This window comes from Charadrius vociferus, unplaced genomic scaffold, assembly GCF_000708025.1.
Source record: "Charadrius vociferus isolate BGI_N301 unplaced genomic scaffold, ASM70802v2 scaffold467, whole genome shotgun sequence".
NCBI lineage: Eukaryota > Metazoa > Chordata > Aves > Charadriiformes > Charadriidae > Charadrius > Charadrius vociferus.
Window position 1 is genome coordinate 10,707 of NW_009649309.1, and position 16,421 is coordinate 27,127.

At 38.0% G+C, this 16,421-nt stretch overlaps 1 protein-coding gene across 1 annotated transcript in view; it reads right to left on the minus strand.

Annotated features, from left to right (window-relative positions):
* Nucleotides 1-250: 250 nt before the first annotated feature.
* The window catches only part of AP2A2 (adaptor-related protein complex 2, alpha 2 subunit), a 50,231-nt gene continuing 34,060 nt past the window's right edge, over nt 251-16,421 (minus strand). Inside the window, exons 8-24 of the mRNA XM_009889381.1 lie at nt 15,997-16,105; nt 15,357-15,507; nt 14,749-14,917; nt 13,494-13,631; nt 12,715-12,897; nt 11,674-11,771; nt 11,269-11,500; nt 10,285-10,458; nt 8,173-8,336; nt 6,386-6,463; nt 5,399-5,481; nt 4,505-4,620; nt 3,595-3,704; nt 2,687-2,803; nt 2,411-2,480; nt 1,668-1,802; nt 251-870 (exon numbers count right to left, since the gene is read on the minus strand). Coding sequence (XP_009887683.1) covers nt 793-870; nt 1,668-1,802; nt 2,411-2,480; nt 2,687-2,803; nt 3,595-3,704; nt 4,505-4,620; nt 5,399-5,481; nt 6,386-6,463; nt 8,173-8,336; nt 10,285-10,458; nt 11,269-11,500; nt 11,674-11,771; nt 12,715-12,897; nt 13,494-13,631; nt 14,749-14,917; nt 15,357-15,507; nt 15,997-16,105 — 2,205 coding nt within the window. The 3' untranslated portion in view covers nt 251-792. The remainder of the gene's footprint in view (nt 871-1,667; nt 1,803-2,410; nt 2,481-2,686; nt 2,804-3,594; nt 3,705-4,504; nt 4,621-5,398; nt 5,482-6,385; nt 6,464-8,172; nt 8,337-10,284; nt 10,459-11,268; nt 11,501-11,673; nt 11,772-12,714; nt 12,898-13,493; nt 13,632-14,748; nt 14,918-15,356; nt 15,508-15,996; nt 16,106-16,421) is intronic.

Genomic DNA, 16,421 nt, shown 5'->3' on the forward strand with positions numbered 1-16,421 from the left:
TACTTGCTAAGTCTGATGGCAAACAGAATAAACACAGAATAGAATATTTAACTTCAGTTTGACTAACAATGAACAAGCATGTTCTCATTCACCACCTACCAGAGAAGCTCACCTCCTTATTCGAGATAAGCAGAAGGATTAAGAATAGCTTTTGTGTTCAATCCACTTTCCAAAGATCAGAAAACATTAAGATGTAAAGGATTACAAGATTAATTCTTTAAGACTCTGGTCCTGTGGCATATTTCAAATACAAATATTGGTGACACTTAACACAAACATTCACTTGAATCAGATTCACACACATCTTGGAATCTGCCTTTCCGTCCAGTACAAGACTTGCAGAGTCAACATTTTGTTAAGTTGAACATTGCTGCATTAACCTTACTGAGCAGCATGACATTGGTTTCTTTCAGCTCAGAGCAGAGGGAGTACCTGTTAAAGGCACTAAGGCTGAACAGTTACTAGCCATTTCCAGTTGAAATCCTTGGTTACCACATCTAAATCAGTTTCCCTTTAACAAGTTTAAAAGCCTGACCTCTGCAAAAAAAAAAAAAAAGCACAAAACAGCCCTCCCACCCTTTGTGTAACACACTAAAAGCCATTTTTAATGTAAAAAGTCACTTCCCTGTACTGTACATTTTAGTCTTAATTTCAAACAAGGGTCAAGTCCTATTAAGGCAGGGAGCTGGTATTGGTTAACATTGCAGTACTCAGACAGTGATGTACAAGACATTTATTTGCAGTATGACGACAGCGATATAAATGGAAAAACCAAAACTGACATGGTTAATATTAAAACTGTTCTGAGAGCAATTCACATAATCTCTGAGACACAGCTTCTTTACTTGTTCGTAGTGTGAGCCTATACATCTGAAAAAGAACATAAAATATTATTAATTTTTTAAACACAGTTTGGTATTAAATGAACGCACAGTCAAATAGTGAAAGCTAGCAGTTGCTTCTTACTTGTTTTCCTAGATTTGGTGTGAAAAAGACCTCAAGTTAAAACATCCAGAGGCAGCCAATCACTAATACAGCTTTTTCAAACCACAGACTGGAATACATCTTCAAACCCTTGTTGAGAGTTACCATTGTTCTAATATTTTTAAGCTTTAGCAGCAAGGTGTTGTCCAAAATTTTTCTTTAATAGGAGTAAATGTCGTGGGAAAAGTCTACAGACTCTAAGACACTTCTTCAGAAAACAGTAGACTTACCACCCAAAACTTACAAAACTTCGATAAAACCTCTATCAAAATGCTTGAGGAAAAGTATTCTTAACATTGTGTTTGTTTTCTTGTTTTCTCTTTTAGCCAGTCATTCTGTTATTAAACCAAAACGGCAAAGAGAATTATACTTAGTCATCTTGTCCAAGGTGCACAAAACAAACATTAAATGTTTTCAACTTCCAAGAGAAGATGAGACTCCAATGGACAGTCTGGAATAATACAGTGATCTCCTCCAACAGGAAAAAGAATTGCTATTAAGAAGCAGCTTGCCAAACTGGGCCAGGACCAGCTGCTACAATTCCATTTCACGTTGGAGTCTGTGGTCAAAATTAGCTATTGCAGTAGTAATTTTAAATAAATACCTTAAGGAGTTTCAAATATACCCAGATATTTAGTGCAAACAATAGCTTGTATTCAAGCTGTAGATACTTAAAGAGATACCTGTGCCTGGAGGTTGGGTTCAAGGCGCAGCAAGCATCCAATCTGAGTAGTTTTTGTATGTATGATACCAGCACCAACAAAGTTAGCAGGATTGGGATCTACCTCCTCAAGTAGGGCTGATCCAAAGCCAATTATCTGTGAAAGAAACCCAGAAGACTTAGATGTGGGGACAGCAGGACACCAATACCAAGTCTACCCAAGCACAGCCAACACCAACTAGCAAAACAAGTATAAGTAATTTTTATTCAAAGTGTTCAAGACAAATTTTTGAAGTGACAGAGTGACCCTGATAACAAGCTGTTCCTGAAAAAAAAAAAAAAGGTTCTTCTAGAAAACAACTGAGAAATAAGTTAGATATAACAGAAATCTCTCCTGCTTTTGATAAAGCCACTCCTGTCTCACACTAGTCACTTCTGTTTTGACTAAGGCAGCCAATTCTACAAAAAGTCACTTGTTTTCTTTTGTAACTGGTGACTCTAGTACAAATTAAGGCTTTAAGTATCTTCCAATTCAGTTTTAAGCACCGAGTTGGTGTTTTCTTAAATAGCTTCAAGTGAGACTATATCTAATTCAAGCTACACTGAGAAACAGGCCACTCAACGCAGCACTGCCAAGGGTCTGCTACACAACACGGACTTATACTTTAAAAGGATGATCCAACTGCCATATAAACCAAGATGGACAAAGTTTGCTTATACCACTATGCTTATACTACAAATTAAAGATACCACACTACCACCCACCTTTGCTTTTGTGATCTCTGCATCCATTGGGTGTTTTGCTTTAAAGATATTCTGTACTTCTTGTTTCGGACTGCAAGACAAAGCACGATGAATACACAGTTTAACGTGTATTATGTACAGCATTGTTTTACAGCAACTAATTATATTGGGAGATTTTATAACTCACAGGATTAAGTATGGGATGGGACACTGCACCAGCTACATTCACAATGTACACCTTCTTGTCCCCCCCCCGGCCCCAGCCCACCACAAGAACCCCAACCCACAAGTTCTTACTTGCTGAGTTGCTTCCAACGCTGAAAAAAGTCTTGAGAAGACATCTCTGTTGGCTGGAAAAATTTATTCAGTGTGATGGGTAATTTTACCGAAAGATTTTGAAATGTTCCGCCATACCTGCATATGGAATAGGAAGAACAGGGGGTATGCAGCACAGTGTCAACAGTCTCAGCCTAAATCAACCAAACCATTCAGGATGATCACTAATGTGCAGTTGTTTATGATTAAAATCCATCAACTGCAGATAACGTTATTTCTAAGATACAGTTTTAATCCACTGTTAAATATATTTATTTGCTCTGCTTAGATGGCACATGAAAGCGAATTGCCAGAACTTCTAATAAGGATCTCAGTTTCAACATAGGTTGTTGTCCTTCTAGATAGCACACAAAGGAGTGAAAATATATCCCTGTGAAAACACATCAGTAAGAATCAGTTTAGACTAGAATAACAGAATGTAGCTCAGAAATCACGATTTCCCAAAGGCTGATGTTGAGTGGACATAATGAGATTCTATTTTTGGCTGCACGCATTTCCAGTCCAAGTTGTTTGCAGAAATGTTCTTGGTTTCCAGAAGGGAGAAGTTACTATCCATGTTCCTGTCAAGATTTCTTAAACAAACAGGAAGACCGTTCTATACGCATAGCGGAAAGAAGTCATGGAGACATTTTATCAGTAGCTGCTTCTTGATTAGGTGTTTGTTGGTTTTGGTTTTTTTAACCACATTGTTCCAAGTGAATTCCCTACGTCCCCTAGTAGTTTAAAGCATTGTTAGATCAATTTTTCAAGTAAGTCGTCTACCCAAGACAGCTTTATGTGTCCACATTCTACAATTCAGTCAGAAGACAAGGACAAATTTAACATCTTTAATCTAATTAATTCATTAGCATTTGAATCCTGTGTTTTACCTGAATTGAATGTTCAGGATTGGAGCTTCCATAAAGTCTGACACACATTCTATGTTCACAACCTGTTGAACCTGTGCTCCTCCATCCACTGTGGGGTCAACAGGTTTTGTCTGAAGATTCAGGCATAAAAACTGGTCAAGGAAACTGATCAATGAATTTTAAAAAAAATAGCATTTCCTCTAATAAGCTACATGAGGAATTAACATTGTGTCCACTCATTCTCTACATGCTACTGAATATTCAAAGCTCAATTCTTGTACAGCACAAAAAGTTTTTTCACACTGACACACCTAGAAGCCATAACCCCCACGACTCTCAGTTATATGGATATTCTTAAAGAAAGATGCCCTCGAAAAGGCATGAAGGCACAGACAGATTTCATGATAAAACCCACAAGACTATCTCATTTTGATGTCAACATTACAGTGATGCTTTGAGTTAAACAAGTTTGATTACATAGTCTCCAAGAAATCCTAAATTTGTACTACCAAGTGTTAAGGACAAACTGTAAATTAAGAGCTTATTTTGAAGTATCATCATCTTTGTGTACACGCTTTCTTCTACCTCCACCTCAAGTCTGAGATTATCTGCTAATGCAGGACTTGAAGGACACCACACTTACAGCCCTGCTACTTCACTACAGCGGAGAAAGCTACAGTGTTACATTACATATTTATACAGCCTAATCTCTCAATATTTCAACAGTAATTTTTTTGTTTGTAACCAGAGCTTTAAGGAGAGAATCTTCCATCCCTGCTCAAGACTTGTTCTTTCTACAAGAAGTTTACTTTAGAAAGTTATCAGCAGAAAGAGGTTTCTCATTTCTTCATGTTCAGGGACACCATGCCTCAATCCAACACCTTTATTACAATTTTGAGAGGCATAAAACACAAAACCCAAATAAGAACACACACACGCTACTGCATTTAAGGATATTTGACTGTAGGTCATCTGAGCAGATTACTGTTGGAGTAAAATTCAAGAACTGTGTTGATGTCTTATTACCATAGAATATGAACATACGTCCTAGAAAGAAGAGAATAAAAGACATCAGAATTTTTAGGTCCATCACATGTAATCGTATTGAACTACTTGTGCTTCAAGTATCTCATACACTGTCTTTCTACCTTTCTTTAGAACAACTTTTAAAAACATACCATAATTTACGTGGTTTATCTTACCAAGATATTAACTGTTCAAAATGAAATAACAAATTAAAACAAATCAGACCTCTCCCACAGTAGCTGTCCCACAGGCAGTTAAATAATCAGTGGAAGTCTTTCAGTTGCCAGAGAACATTACTGATTATGCAAACAAGCTATTACAGTACCAAAAGTGATGCAGAAAGGGAGAAGCACGCAATTATAGTGCTGGCCTGTGTTTGATTCCCAGCTCCTTCCTAGATATTTTTGTCACCTTGTGCATTAATGTACTATGATAGACATGTCTGAAATGTATTGCGTATCATACAATATAGCTTATTGTAATTGTAAGATATAAAAATTGAGGACAATCATCCTTTATAACCATGGCTGTACCAGACTTACAACCAGGCAGCAAGAGCTGGAGCTTACAGTACCCCTTAACGCTCCCATTTCATCTCAGCTACTAAAAGAACCAAAAAATTTAAGAAAAAAAGAACACACACAGAAGCCAGAGACACATAAACAGAGATCTTAAAACAGGTTAGGCCTGAAATCACATTTCCCTCTAAGTAGCTGAAAAGTCAGTCCTATCCAAAATATCATGCTTGCATTGACTTGATAATGCAGGCAGCTAACCACTTCGCCAGTAAAGCTCTTACCCAGGTTCTGTCGAAATTCAGATTTCAATCCAATTTGTAGCAACTGATTTTCAAATAAGACTCCATTATTTTTACACACAAACCTAGGGGAACAGAGGGAAAACGTGTTGTATATTGACCCATATTAAACAATATTTAGAACCACAAAATTCAGGATTTACAGAGGATGAAGATTGTGGTTAACCTAGAGTGCATCAGTCTGTGAGAGAGGCCTTTGCAGAAAACTGCAGTTAGAAACAACAATTTTACAACCAAAACCACCACTTGTAGGATACTAAAAGAACTGAATTTTTTATTTGATAGAATGTCTGAGAAACTACGAAGGAAGCCACGATATGCTATATATATACACACACACAGAGTCTATAAAGGACCAGGCAACAGACTAGGATTTTTCTTATTCATATTCTTGACAACTTATGAAACTCATTACGTTGGTGCAGAATTGAAAAGTTTGAAGCTTTGACTGTTTAAACCTGAAAGAAAAAAAGAATCCTTTGTTTTATCAGTTCTGTATCACAGAAGTCAACTGAGAGCTGTATTTTTTTTTTTCATTTTGAGAGAAGAAGCCCATTCTGCAGTGATTTCAGTCCTTTCTGTCACTCTTCACTTAAAAGTAGAAGAGGTGGTGAGCAAATATAAGCCTTTTGCATACAAGGCATCTAAAACATACTCCTAAATATCAGTGCTTCTGACTATTTACTCTTATGTTTTTCCTTTATTTGTGAATAGTTGCAAAACTTATAGAACTGGCATTGCCTCATTTTAGAGCAGTCTGTGACAGCATTGACTCAGAAAGGCAACTCTAACCTGTGAATTCATGACCTTGTCATAAAAACCACATTATCTACAGAAGTGTTCTAGTCACAAGTCTGACAGTACATGTTTCTCTAGTTTTGCTGGTACTAAGTTAATGCACAATATAGTTTTGCTTTATAACTATATTCTGGAAGTTGCCCAGCCTTGCAAGGTTTTAGTATTGCTTACTTGTGAAAAAGCTCATCAGCATCATGCACAGTATCAGCTGGTTCCTCAGAAACTACCTCAGATGAAGCCAGGTCAGGGCTAGTTCAGGCAGCACAAAGGAAGAAAGGCAGTAGCGACAGAGATAGCAGGAGTTAGTAAAGACAGCTTAGTGCTTAGTTATTTCTTTTACCTCCTTCCTCAAAAATGGTACTGTTGAGTTTAATGCATGAAAAGTTTATTAGCTGCCCTAGCTCAGTACACCTAGAAAAAGGTATTAGGCAATGTGGTCCCCCGCTTCTCTCCCGCACCCCACCCCTCCCTGATTGTCAGGAAGCAGCAATTCTTCCCAAAGAAAGGAGACAGCTGAAGGTGTTCAGTAGCTTAAATTTATACCTCTTAAAGAACTAAGTCATATTAGGTGTTTAATTGTGACAGCAGAAAGGTTTTAGTTCAAAACCATAAATGTAGATGTATTTTAATTACTACAAATGCGCACTTTGAAGCGGAGGCCTCATCAACCTTAGTGGCACTTCTAACTGTAGCTGCACAATCAGTTCTTAAAAACACGCAAGTATTAAGTGTAGGCAAGAACATATGGGCACACAGAGAATGACTTACCCAAGTAACAGATTAGAAACAAAAGTGACAACAGCACTAAAAAGAGGCAGGAAACTGTAAAAGGCAACTTCTCAGTATCATTAGAGAAGCGTTTCATCATCTACAGACAGACCAAGGGGTTGGGCAATGCTATACTTTCTTCTGCAGAAAGAGAAAATTCTTTTTAGGTAACTTTTGCTTATGAAGCTACTAGTATTGGTTTCTTTTTTTCTCCTCTTTTTTTCTTTAAAAAAAAAAAAAAGCCCTAACAAGCTTGTGTATCTTCTTAAAGTCTTTATATTTTGTAGCACGATTAAACATCGCTTATTGCCTTCCAAGAGAAACACAGGATCAAGTCTTAATCGCTGCAAACCTGCAACAATGCATTGTCTAGTTTAAAATTTTGATGAAAGCCCCAAGCAGATTAGTTTCACTAATTATGTTTTTTATATTAAGATAAGTTGCAAATTTGTCATGTCATCATTCAAAATTTGGACCTTGGCAACAGCAATATGCTCTCTGGCCAGTGACAAACAGATTTTTAAAGACATTCTGTGATCTTATACTATATATTTCCAAAATTCTAGCCAAAGAACATTAAAGTGTAGCCACAGTGGCTTTTAATATTAAAGGGATTGACAACACACTGCATCTACACTAGGTAATGTAACTAGGAAGATACTTCTATCAAATCCCCTTTAAAAAAAGCACTTTTTTTCCCCACCCTTTACACACCTGTTTGTCAGACAATAGTAGAACAATTTAAGTATATCTTGAAATTCTGAGAACCATTATCTCTGGATATACTCTATCTTACTGTTCCAGTATCAGCTAGCCATAAGTGGAGAGACACAAGAATACTTTATGGAAATAAGATAAGAATAAACGTATGCATATCAGGCCAGATGTATTGAGATGCACAAGCAGCTTAGTTTAACAAAGAAGCAAAATCAGCATGAATACTAGACAATACTGTGGCCAATATCCTCAGGTTGATTACTACAGACTCAGTTTTTCCATGAGCAGAGATACTCAATAAAGATAGCACATGCAGCACAGAGTTCAAGAATACCCCTCTTGCTGCACAACTACCACCCAGGAATACATTCAATAAGCTGGAATAAAACCAAAAGTTATTGTATGCCTTTTTCTCTAATCCTGTTTTAACAGAGAAATTCTTTTTCAGATTCCTTACAGCATGACTTAATTACCTTGCAAAGTTGTCATCAGAACCAGGAGCAAGAGGTGCAACTGCAGAAGGAGAATCTGAAAATACATCCACCAGCAGGCTGCCACTAGAGGACGGTGGGGGAGCCGAATTGGTGAGAGGGGCAGCACCCAGACCCAGCAGATCTGCAGATGGAGAAGGAGTAGACTAGGGAAGACAAGACATTTCGGTGTTAGCACTAGAGCAAAACTAAAACAAAGTTGTCTTTTGCACAGACAACAAAGCTATGACAAAGTGCCTTCCTCCACCCCAAATCAAGCTTTGAATAGATGGAGGAGGCTTCAGGAAGGTAGTTATCACCTTGCATTTCAACCTAAGGTCATTTACAGATGCGGTTGGTGGTTGTTTTTTTTTTTTTTTTGCTTTGAAGAGAGTTAAGTCCATCTAATCATTAAATAAATAATAATAAAACCAAAATTCATCTGTCTAAAATCTGATTCTGCAGAAGAAAGATGACAATGTTTTTCCTCCTCTCTTCTCCCCTCCTAATTTCAAGGGCATTTAAGTACTGTAGGGAATAAAATTCAAGTGTGTTGCTTTTCTTTCATGAAGAATCCAGCAAGAAACACAGTGGCTTTTACACAAACCTAAATTAGAGCATCACAGCATCTTTAAAATTGAATTTTAGTTTAGTCTTGGGTTTTTAAAGCTTGGCAAACCTTAGAAACAATGTAAAACCTAACCAGCACAAAAACAGAGCCTGTAGCTAGTTCAAGCTGTAAACACTAAAAGTACAGGCAAGACCTTTAATTTTTTTTTTCTCTCAAATAGTACAAATCAAGTAGCCAGGACACAGAATCATGCAATGTACGTGCTCAAGTCATGTGCAAGAACAAAGCACAGACTGTTAAAATGTTCATGTATTGGACATCAGCAGCCTACAATACGCCAGATACGCTGAAGATGAGTCATGAGATGCATGTGTACTGAATTTGAAATTTTGTTTTTGTAACCCAACTCAAAGTTATCATATACTCCAAAGACTGAATTTGATGCAGTATAATGAAAAATTCCCTAGCAAAAATATTTCAGAAGCCAATCAGGAAAAACTACCGAAACCAAACAGTTGAACTCCAGTTCGGAACATATTCTCAGCATCTAAGCTAGGGTCACACCAAAGCCACTGATGAAGGTAACATAGTGGAGTTTCTTAAATGGCTGCAATCTGTAAAGTGAAGCTCATAAACCACAACACAATTTTAACTGCCAGTCACCTCAGTCAATTTGGCATGTAAAGAAAATTTGGCAACTTTTCTGCTGGCAAGGTATTTCTCTCCATTCAAAGATACTGCACTTGAAACACGTACTCATACATATTGCAATGACTAAGAGTTAAAGAATTATAATTTAACAAACTGGGCAGGGTTTCTTCAATATTTCTTTCCTCTTAGGTAACCTACTACTACATCTCAAATATAATTACAAGTTACACTAGTCATTAAAAGCAGAAACAAGTATTACATTATGGGAATGATTCACCCTACCAGCTTTAATTGACTATAAAATGAGAAGTTTCTGCTCAGAAAAAAATAAGACTGTGGCCTCGTCTACCATAACTGAACTCAAATAGTACTGTCAAATAGATAGTAACAACATTATATTGATTTAAGGACATCCACGTTAAGTCAAGTGTTATCCACTTCTAGTAAAAACAGTAGCAACCTGAAACAACATGCAAACGATCTACCATGTTAGACAAAGCAGAAGAACAGCCAATACTTTGAAATTCAAGTTATTCTTTTTAAATATGTTAATTTAATCATCTCACCTTCATGGCAATTTCACCAGCAAGGAAATTCCCATTTCTAAGTTTACGGCAATATTTTTCCAAGTAACAACATAAGGGACTTTTTTTAGGCTGCAGATATTTTGTCCCATTTACATAAGATTTCCAAAGGAAAACTGTATCCAAGCATGCGGGGGTGGGGGTTGGGGGGGGGGCAACTATATGTTCCCCTGTTACTTTATAGCAAACACTCAGTGTCTTAAATTTGAGATGAGACGTTTTAAACCCCAAAAAAGCCACTTTAAGGAAACCATTCTTTTCTCACTTGCATGCTGTCTAAATTAGTGAAATAACAGCTTTTAAACTCACAACAGCACTGGCATTGACAGAGGCAGGTTCAGCACTTCCGTTCATATCAGAGCTCCTCTCCTTTTTGATCTCCTCCAGGTCAGTAACTGTGCCTGGGCCTTTCTTCTTCTTGAGTTTAGCCAAAATAGAAGACTCCCTCTCTGGAAAGGGAGGCATTTCTTCCAGCACTGTAGCCTTATCATAGGAAAAAAAAAAGTATTAGTTAAACTTGCAGAAAAAGCCAAACCAGCTTCCGAGTCTTTGAAGATACACACTTATAGATTACTTCTGCTTTTGCCTCATGCAATTATCCACACAGAAAACGACTATGTAGTTTACTGTACAGTGATGGAGTAGACTTGCTCTAAAAAAAATAGTTATTTAAAACTCTCCTCCCAAAGCAGTTGTTCAAGAGAACAGGAGCATATCACTTCTCTGGTACATTGCTATTAAAATAAAAAAGAAGTTAGATCATAGGAGACCTAACAGTCCTTAAGTCAAACAGACCTAGACTGAAACCACCAAAAAAAATTACCCAAGGATCTAGTCAGACCTAAGCATTTATTAGCTGTCAAGACTAAGTGTGCCATGCTCTGGCCAGACCTGAGTTCATCAGGTTAGAACTGTGAAGAAAATCAGCACAAGTACAAGTTTCCTGGCTGCCATCAACTAAGTCCTCAAAACAAAGCACTAGTCTTTTTGGTATCTGAATACTGTGGGACCCTGTATTATGCCACCTTTCTCTGGCTTCCCAGCTCCAGATTAGCATGCTGTAATGGTCATTTGTCCCACTAAAGCAGGGACAACAACTTTGGGTTTAGCTCTAAATTAAAGATGATTGCAGTTGAATTAGGTACACTAAAAGAATCGGCGCCCACATTGTGGATCCTTAATCCTACATTAAGATTTCTGAGCAATCAGGTAAGGTTTAGCGGAGCTTAGTTGTTGACAGAAGACACAACTAAAGAGTTCTGCATAATAAAAAAATATAATCTTTATACCTACCAATATATCAGTACTTGCAATAGTACTGAGCCTCAAATACTCAACAGCTCTCTGCTGCAGCTCAACATCAGCATTCTTTAGCTGACTGTCACTGCGCAATACATCTTGAATTGTAGTTTTGATTTCTGGAAACAGGTTCACAAACTTGATGTAGGTAGACAGAAGCAGAGCTCGGGTAGGAACACTACACAGGTGAAACTTGGAATGTAGCAAGTTGAACTGGATGAGGGGACTTAAAGACGGGAAGAGAAAATTCATTCAGTTTTTGTAGACATGATAATTCTTAATGCATTACTAGCAAGAGCTGAATCATTTGTTAACTGGCATTTAGGAATATTAACTAGACATTAGATTCTTTACAGAAAGCGTTACTACGTCACTTCAGTATTTTAGAAGGTGTTTTACCTTGATCTTGGATCACCTGCTATCAGATTTCCAAATTCTCCCAAGATGTAGCCACCCACTTTTACAAGATTCTCATGGCATGCTGGAGCTTGGAGAGCCTGTAAGAACACACTAGTAGTCAAGGGGCTGCAGTGTATCAAAAAAGATGTTTTCTGTCACTTCCCCGTCCAGTTTCCTAGTCTACTTTTCTGTAAGAACAGACCATAGATCTAGGCACTTACAAGAAAAGCACGATAGGTAGTATGACTTTATAGAAGACTAACATAAGTATTACTTAAGAGAACTCTTAGGTCCACCTGGCAGCACTGTGGACTTTTGAGGACAGATACAGCTGTTTAGGTTTCTCCTTACATCTTTAGGGGTTTCAGAAGGATATTAATATACTTAATTTAAACCTTGCAAGAAGGTGCTGAACTTGTCCAAGTTCTGAAAGTCAGCTTTAACATTCAGGAAAGGAAATTAAAAAAAAAGTGGAAAGCCTGTATGAAGAGTCCAAATGAAGTCAGAGCAACAAGGCTAGACAATTGAAAGTGTACTCCTTTAATAGTTCAAATTCCAGATCTAAACAGAAAGAATGGATATATGCTTCCAAAAGGATCATCAAGTTAGCATTATGAGTGTTTTGGATTCCTGCATGAAAACAACAAAAACCAGAAGCAGCAAGCCACGCTATAAAAGTCTTCTATTTTTACTACATTTCAGTAATTTTCCAGGTAATGCAATTTCCTTACTAAGCCACCCACCAAAATAACAAAAAACCCCGCATAATACACCCTGCCCTCCCTCACCAAAAGCAGAACAGCACCAGGTGTATTCTACATTACTTCAGCCAGAGAAGCTTCTCATCACCTTAACACAGTCTCTGGCTCTGAAAATCTATGATGCCAGTTTTAGAGAGCTTCAGCAGTGTTTTGTTGAAACATTCAGGATCCTATTTTTACTCCTCCCTAACATAGGGAAGCATACACACCTGCTAGATCACATGGTGTTTACTTAATTCCTACCTCGTTTTGAAAGTGAATTGAAAACAGTTATTCTCACCTCAAAAACAGTCTTTGCTGCATACCCTTGAACATCATCCCTGTTGATGACAATCTGAATAACTCGATACCACACTTCTTCACTGACATAGTCACCAGCAATACGAATCAGATTCAAGATTGTATCCACATACCAGGTATAATCCACTGCATACTTCTCAGCTAGAATTGCAACTTTCAGAACCTGAACACATGTAAGAGAAGAAAGAAGGTTGACTAGCTTCTACTATAAGCTACGTACCGAGATTCACTTTCATATACACCTAGTGATAGCCCACAGTAGCCCAGAAGCCTCAGTTTCAGATGCGTCAGCTTGCCTACTTGCTCCCACAGCTAATGGGAAAGATGAACATTGAAATTCTGTGCCAGAACACACCAGTTGCCAGCTACATTAATGCTTTCCCCATAATACATTTGAGTGTGTTGCACCTGTGGCTTTTCAACTGTGTACCTAAACGATCAAGAGTGATTTATTGAACATTTTTGTTTGCTATAAAAACACCATCTAAACCATCACTGAGACAGGACCAAGTAGGAAATTAAAGACCTCTTAAAAAAAATAAAAGGGGGGGCACAGAGACAGACCGGAGTCACCGAAATATAGCTGACTTTCAGGTCATACTAAGATTCCTATAACCTGAAGCAAACAATCAGCATAGGAAGAGACCTCCACATAATTTGTTATCAGTTGCATTTATACTGACCTATTCTTTTAACAATAGTAAATTAACAGAATGAAATCTGCCAAGTCAGAAAAAATTAAGGAAACAAATATCTCACAATTTCTTCTCTAATGGAATAATCAGCAGTCTCCAGGTAATTGAGCATTTCGGCCACAATCTGTTGGGCATTGCTTCGGTCACACATTGCGTACAGGAGATCTACAGCTCTCTGTCGTACACTTACATCTCTTTCAGTCTGTAAAAGCACACACAGCAAAAAGTCAATATTTGGAAAGCATATAAAACTTACTGAAGAGATGAAACTTACTATAATCCAAATTTGAAACAAATGCATTTTCATAATCTTTCAGATGCAGAATACCCTTCACATAAGCTATGAGTTTCTCACATTATTCTTATTTTCAGTCACCTAGAAAGAGGTCACTGGAGACTCATGACAGCTTCCTGCTCTTAGATAACATTACAAAAATTCAAATCCTCAGGTTTTGTTTCTGTAGTATATATATCCAAATCTGTGCAAGTGCTGAAAGGATGGAGGATTTTGTACAGAATACTCCCACTACTACCCTAACTAGGGTGAATGAGTTTGTGGTTCACTGTGCACTGGGTAACTGGCACCACTGGCCACAAATGCACTAATAACTGGATTAAATTGTCAAACTGACACCAGGCCAATGGGCAACTAGCTACCTGCAGGCTTAGTGTTGGGCTTGCCTTGTATCAACAGAAGTTCAGCTAGAACAGATATGTACTTCAAAGTTAGACAAATGTATTAACATGCTACAGTATGAGCTTGGAAGACGACAATACATGAAAACACTGAAGCGTGCAAGTAGATTTAGATGCGAATCAGTCTTCCTCTTTCGACTTCTGCTTTTTCACATAAACACAGCCTAGGAATGTGTCTTTCTGGTTTCTTGACTTTCTGATTCCACAGCAGGAGTTGATCTACCCTACTCCTCCCCAGAAGCTACTGCAATGAAGGAACAGTGTCTGAGACCAGCAAGAGAGCGGTAAAAGAAAGTCTCCCCAGCATTTTCTGTTTTGAAATTCCACGTTTTGAGTTTTTAATCTTCAATCTACAGCAGAGAGTTACAGGGGCCACAGCTACAAGTATCGGGTTTACTAGTGAGCTGCAGAAATAAACTGAATCTGACCTCCATCGTTGGCAGCACAGCAAGATTTTGTAGGATTAAGGAAAAAAATCGAAAGCAGACTTCTAAGAATAACTCATTTGGTCCCCAGTTATTATTAATTTAATTGGGAATGGGGGGCTTGGGGCAGTGGAGAAGAGGGCATTGAGGCAGGGGAGAAGACAACACTCAAAACAGACTGCACATGTAAATATTTACCTTCAATGCATTGATAACTGTTTCTATGTGTGTTTTCACAGCCTCATGTGAGAATTCAGAGCTGGCAAGCGTGCACATGCTTTCCAGTGCTAGGTAACGCAAATTAGTTTCTCGGTGCTGCAAGAACTGACCTAGTTGGTTACAGGCACGGACTAGTAGATTTGGCTCACTGCACAGAACAGGAGAGAAAGTGAAAGGGTTAAAAGCAACAGGTTTGAGAACACCCAATACAGAACACTATTTCTGCAGTGGAAATTTCTTACAATGCTTTACAGCGTCTGCTAGAATGCCCCAATAGCGAAATGAAAATTCAGATACTGTAAGCAAATAACATCTGTTGGATTAGAGTGGTGGGGTCAACACAAAACACCAAGAAAAAAAAGCAGCAGCAAGAAACAAAGCCATAAAAAAAAAAAGTATGCCGACAGCAACACAGTTCATTATTACTGTTCAATTCCATTGCTGTGGCCGTGTTCTAATATAGCAAACAACTTCATATTCTGTTCTCCCCACTGCACCTCCAGCAACGTTCCCTTTAGTGTTCAAGACAAAGCCACAGCTTTTCCCTTAAAAAATCCCCCCATAATAAAAGCGTTCTCACAACTCACCTGTCATGATGTATAATTAAGCTTATTGCCTCAAACAGCACAGCATTCTTTGCATTTGAGTGTTGGACTTTTTTTGACTTTGGTGGCTCCTGTGCTTTGTTAAGAATAGTTTCCAGGCATTCTGTTAGACGACCACGTACCGCAGGGTCTTCTGGAGAAGAATGAGCCGTTGGACAACTTCATATTCCTCAACACCCTAATCCCTACCTTAGGCCTTCCACCTTGTTAAGTCTGAATAAACTGAAGTATTCTGATACATTAAAAAAAGTTCAGCCTCCCCCAATATACAGTTGGCAAGAGAATTGTAAGCCACCATTCTATTTAGGTAAGAAAAAAAGCCAAATGCGATCTGCACTATAATATATTTCAAGGCTTAAAAATTGGTAACATTAAAGAATGTTTAAAATGGCAGTTGCAACTGGCTTGTAAGATGCACACTGGTTTGACACCTTAAGCTATACTAAAATTAAACACAATATAATTCAAAAGGCCATAATCTGAAACACCCGATAGTACAGACTTCAGTATCCTTGTCTTAAGACAATGTGCTCGCACTCCAAGTTATGGTAACACTACAGCACAGTAGCTCTTTGGAGACAGTGTACTGCATAAAAGACCACTGTTATGATTTGTGCATTACCTGGAGGTGGATAGCACTGTAACAGCCTCAGAAGTTTCACAGATAACCAGGGAGCAGGAACAAAGTAGTAAGTATAGTCCTGAAGATCTGTTGATGCAGAAGTTACAATCTGTAAAATAAGCAGAAAGCATGTCAACTACTGAAGTTAAGTGACACAAAATCACAAGAAGAACTCGAACACTAGGTCGCTTTTGACAGAGGCTTATAAAACTGTGTCACTAGCAATATTTAATTCAGTAGATTAGTTAGGTGCAAGTTGTCATAGTATGAGTATACCACCAGGTTGCCTAGTATCTGTAAAACTGAATTTCTATTACAATAGTTGAGGAAGTCTCTTCCTGAAAGCATACCTGCTTTTCTTGAGAATTAATACAACCATCTTGTAATCCAAAACATTTAACTAGAAGCTTGAGTTTCTTCGGTTC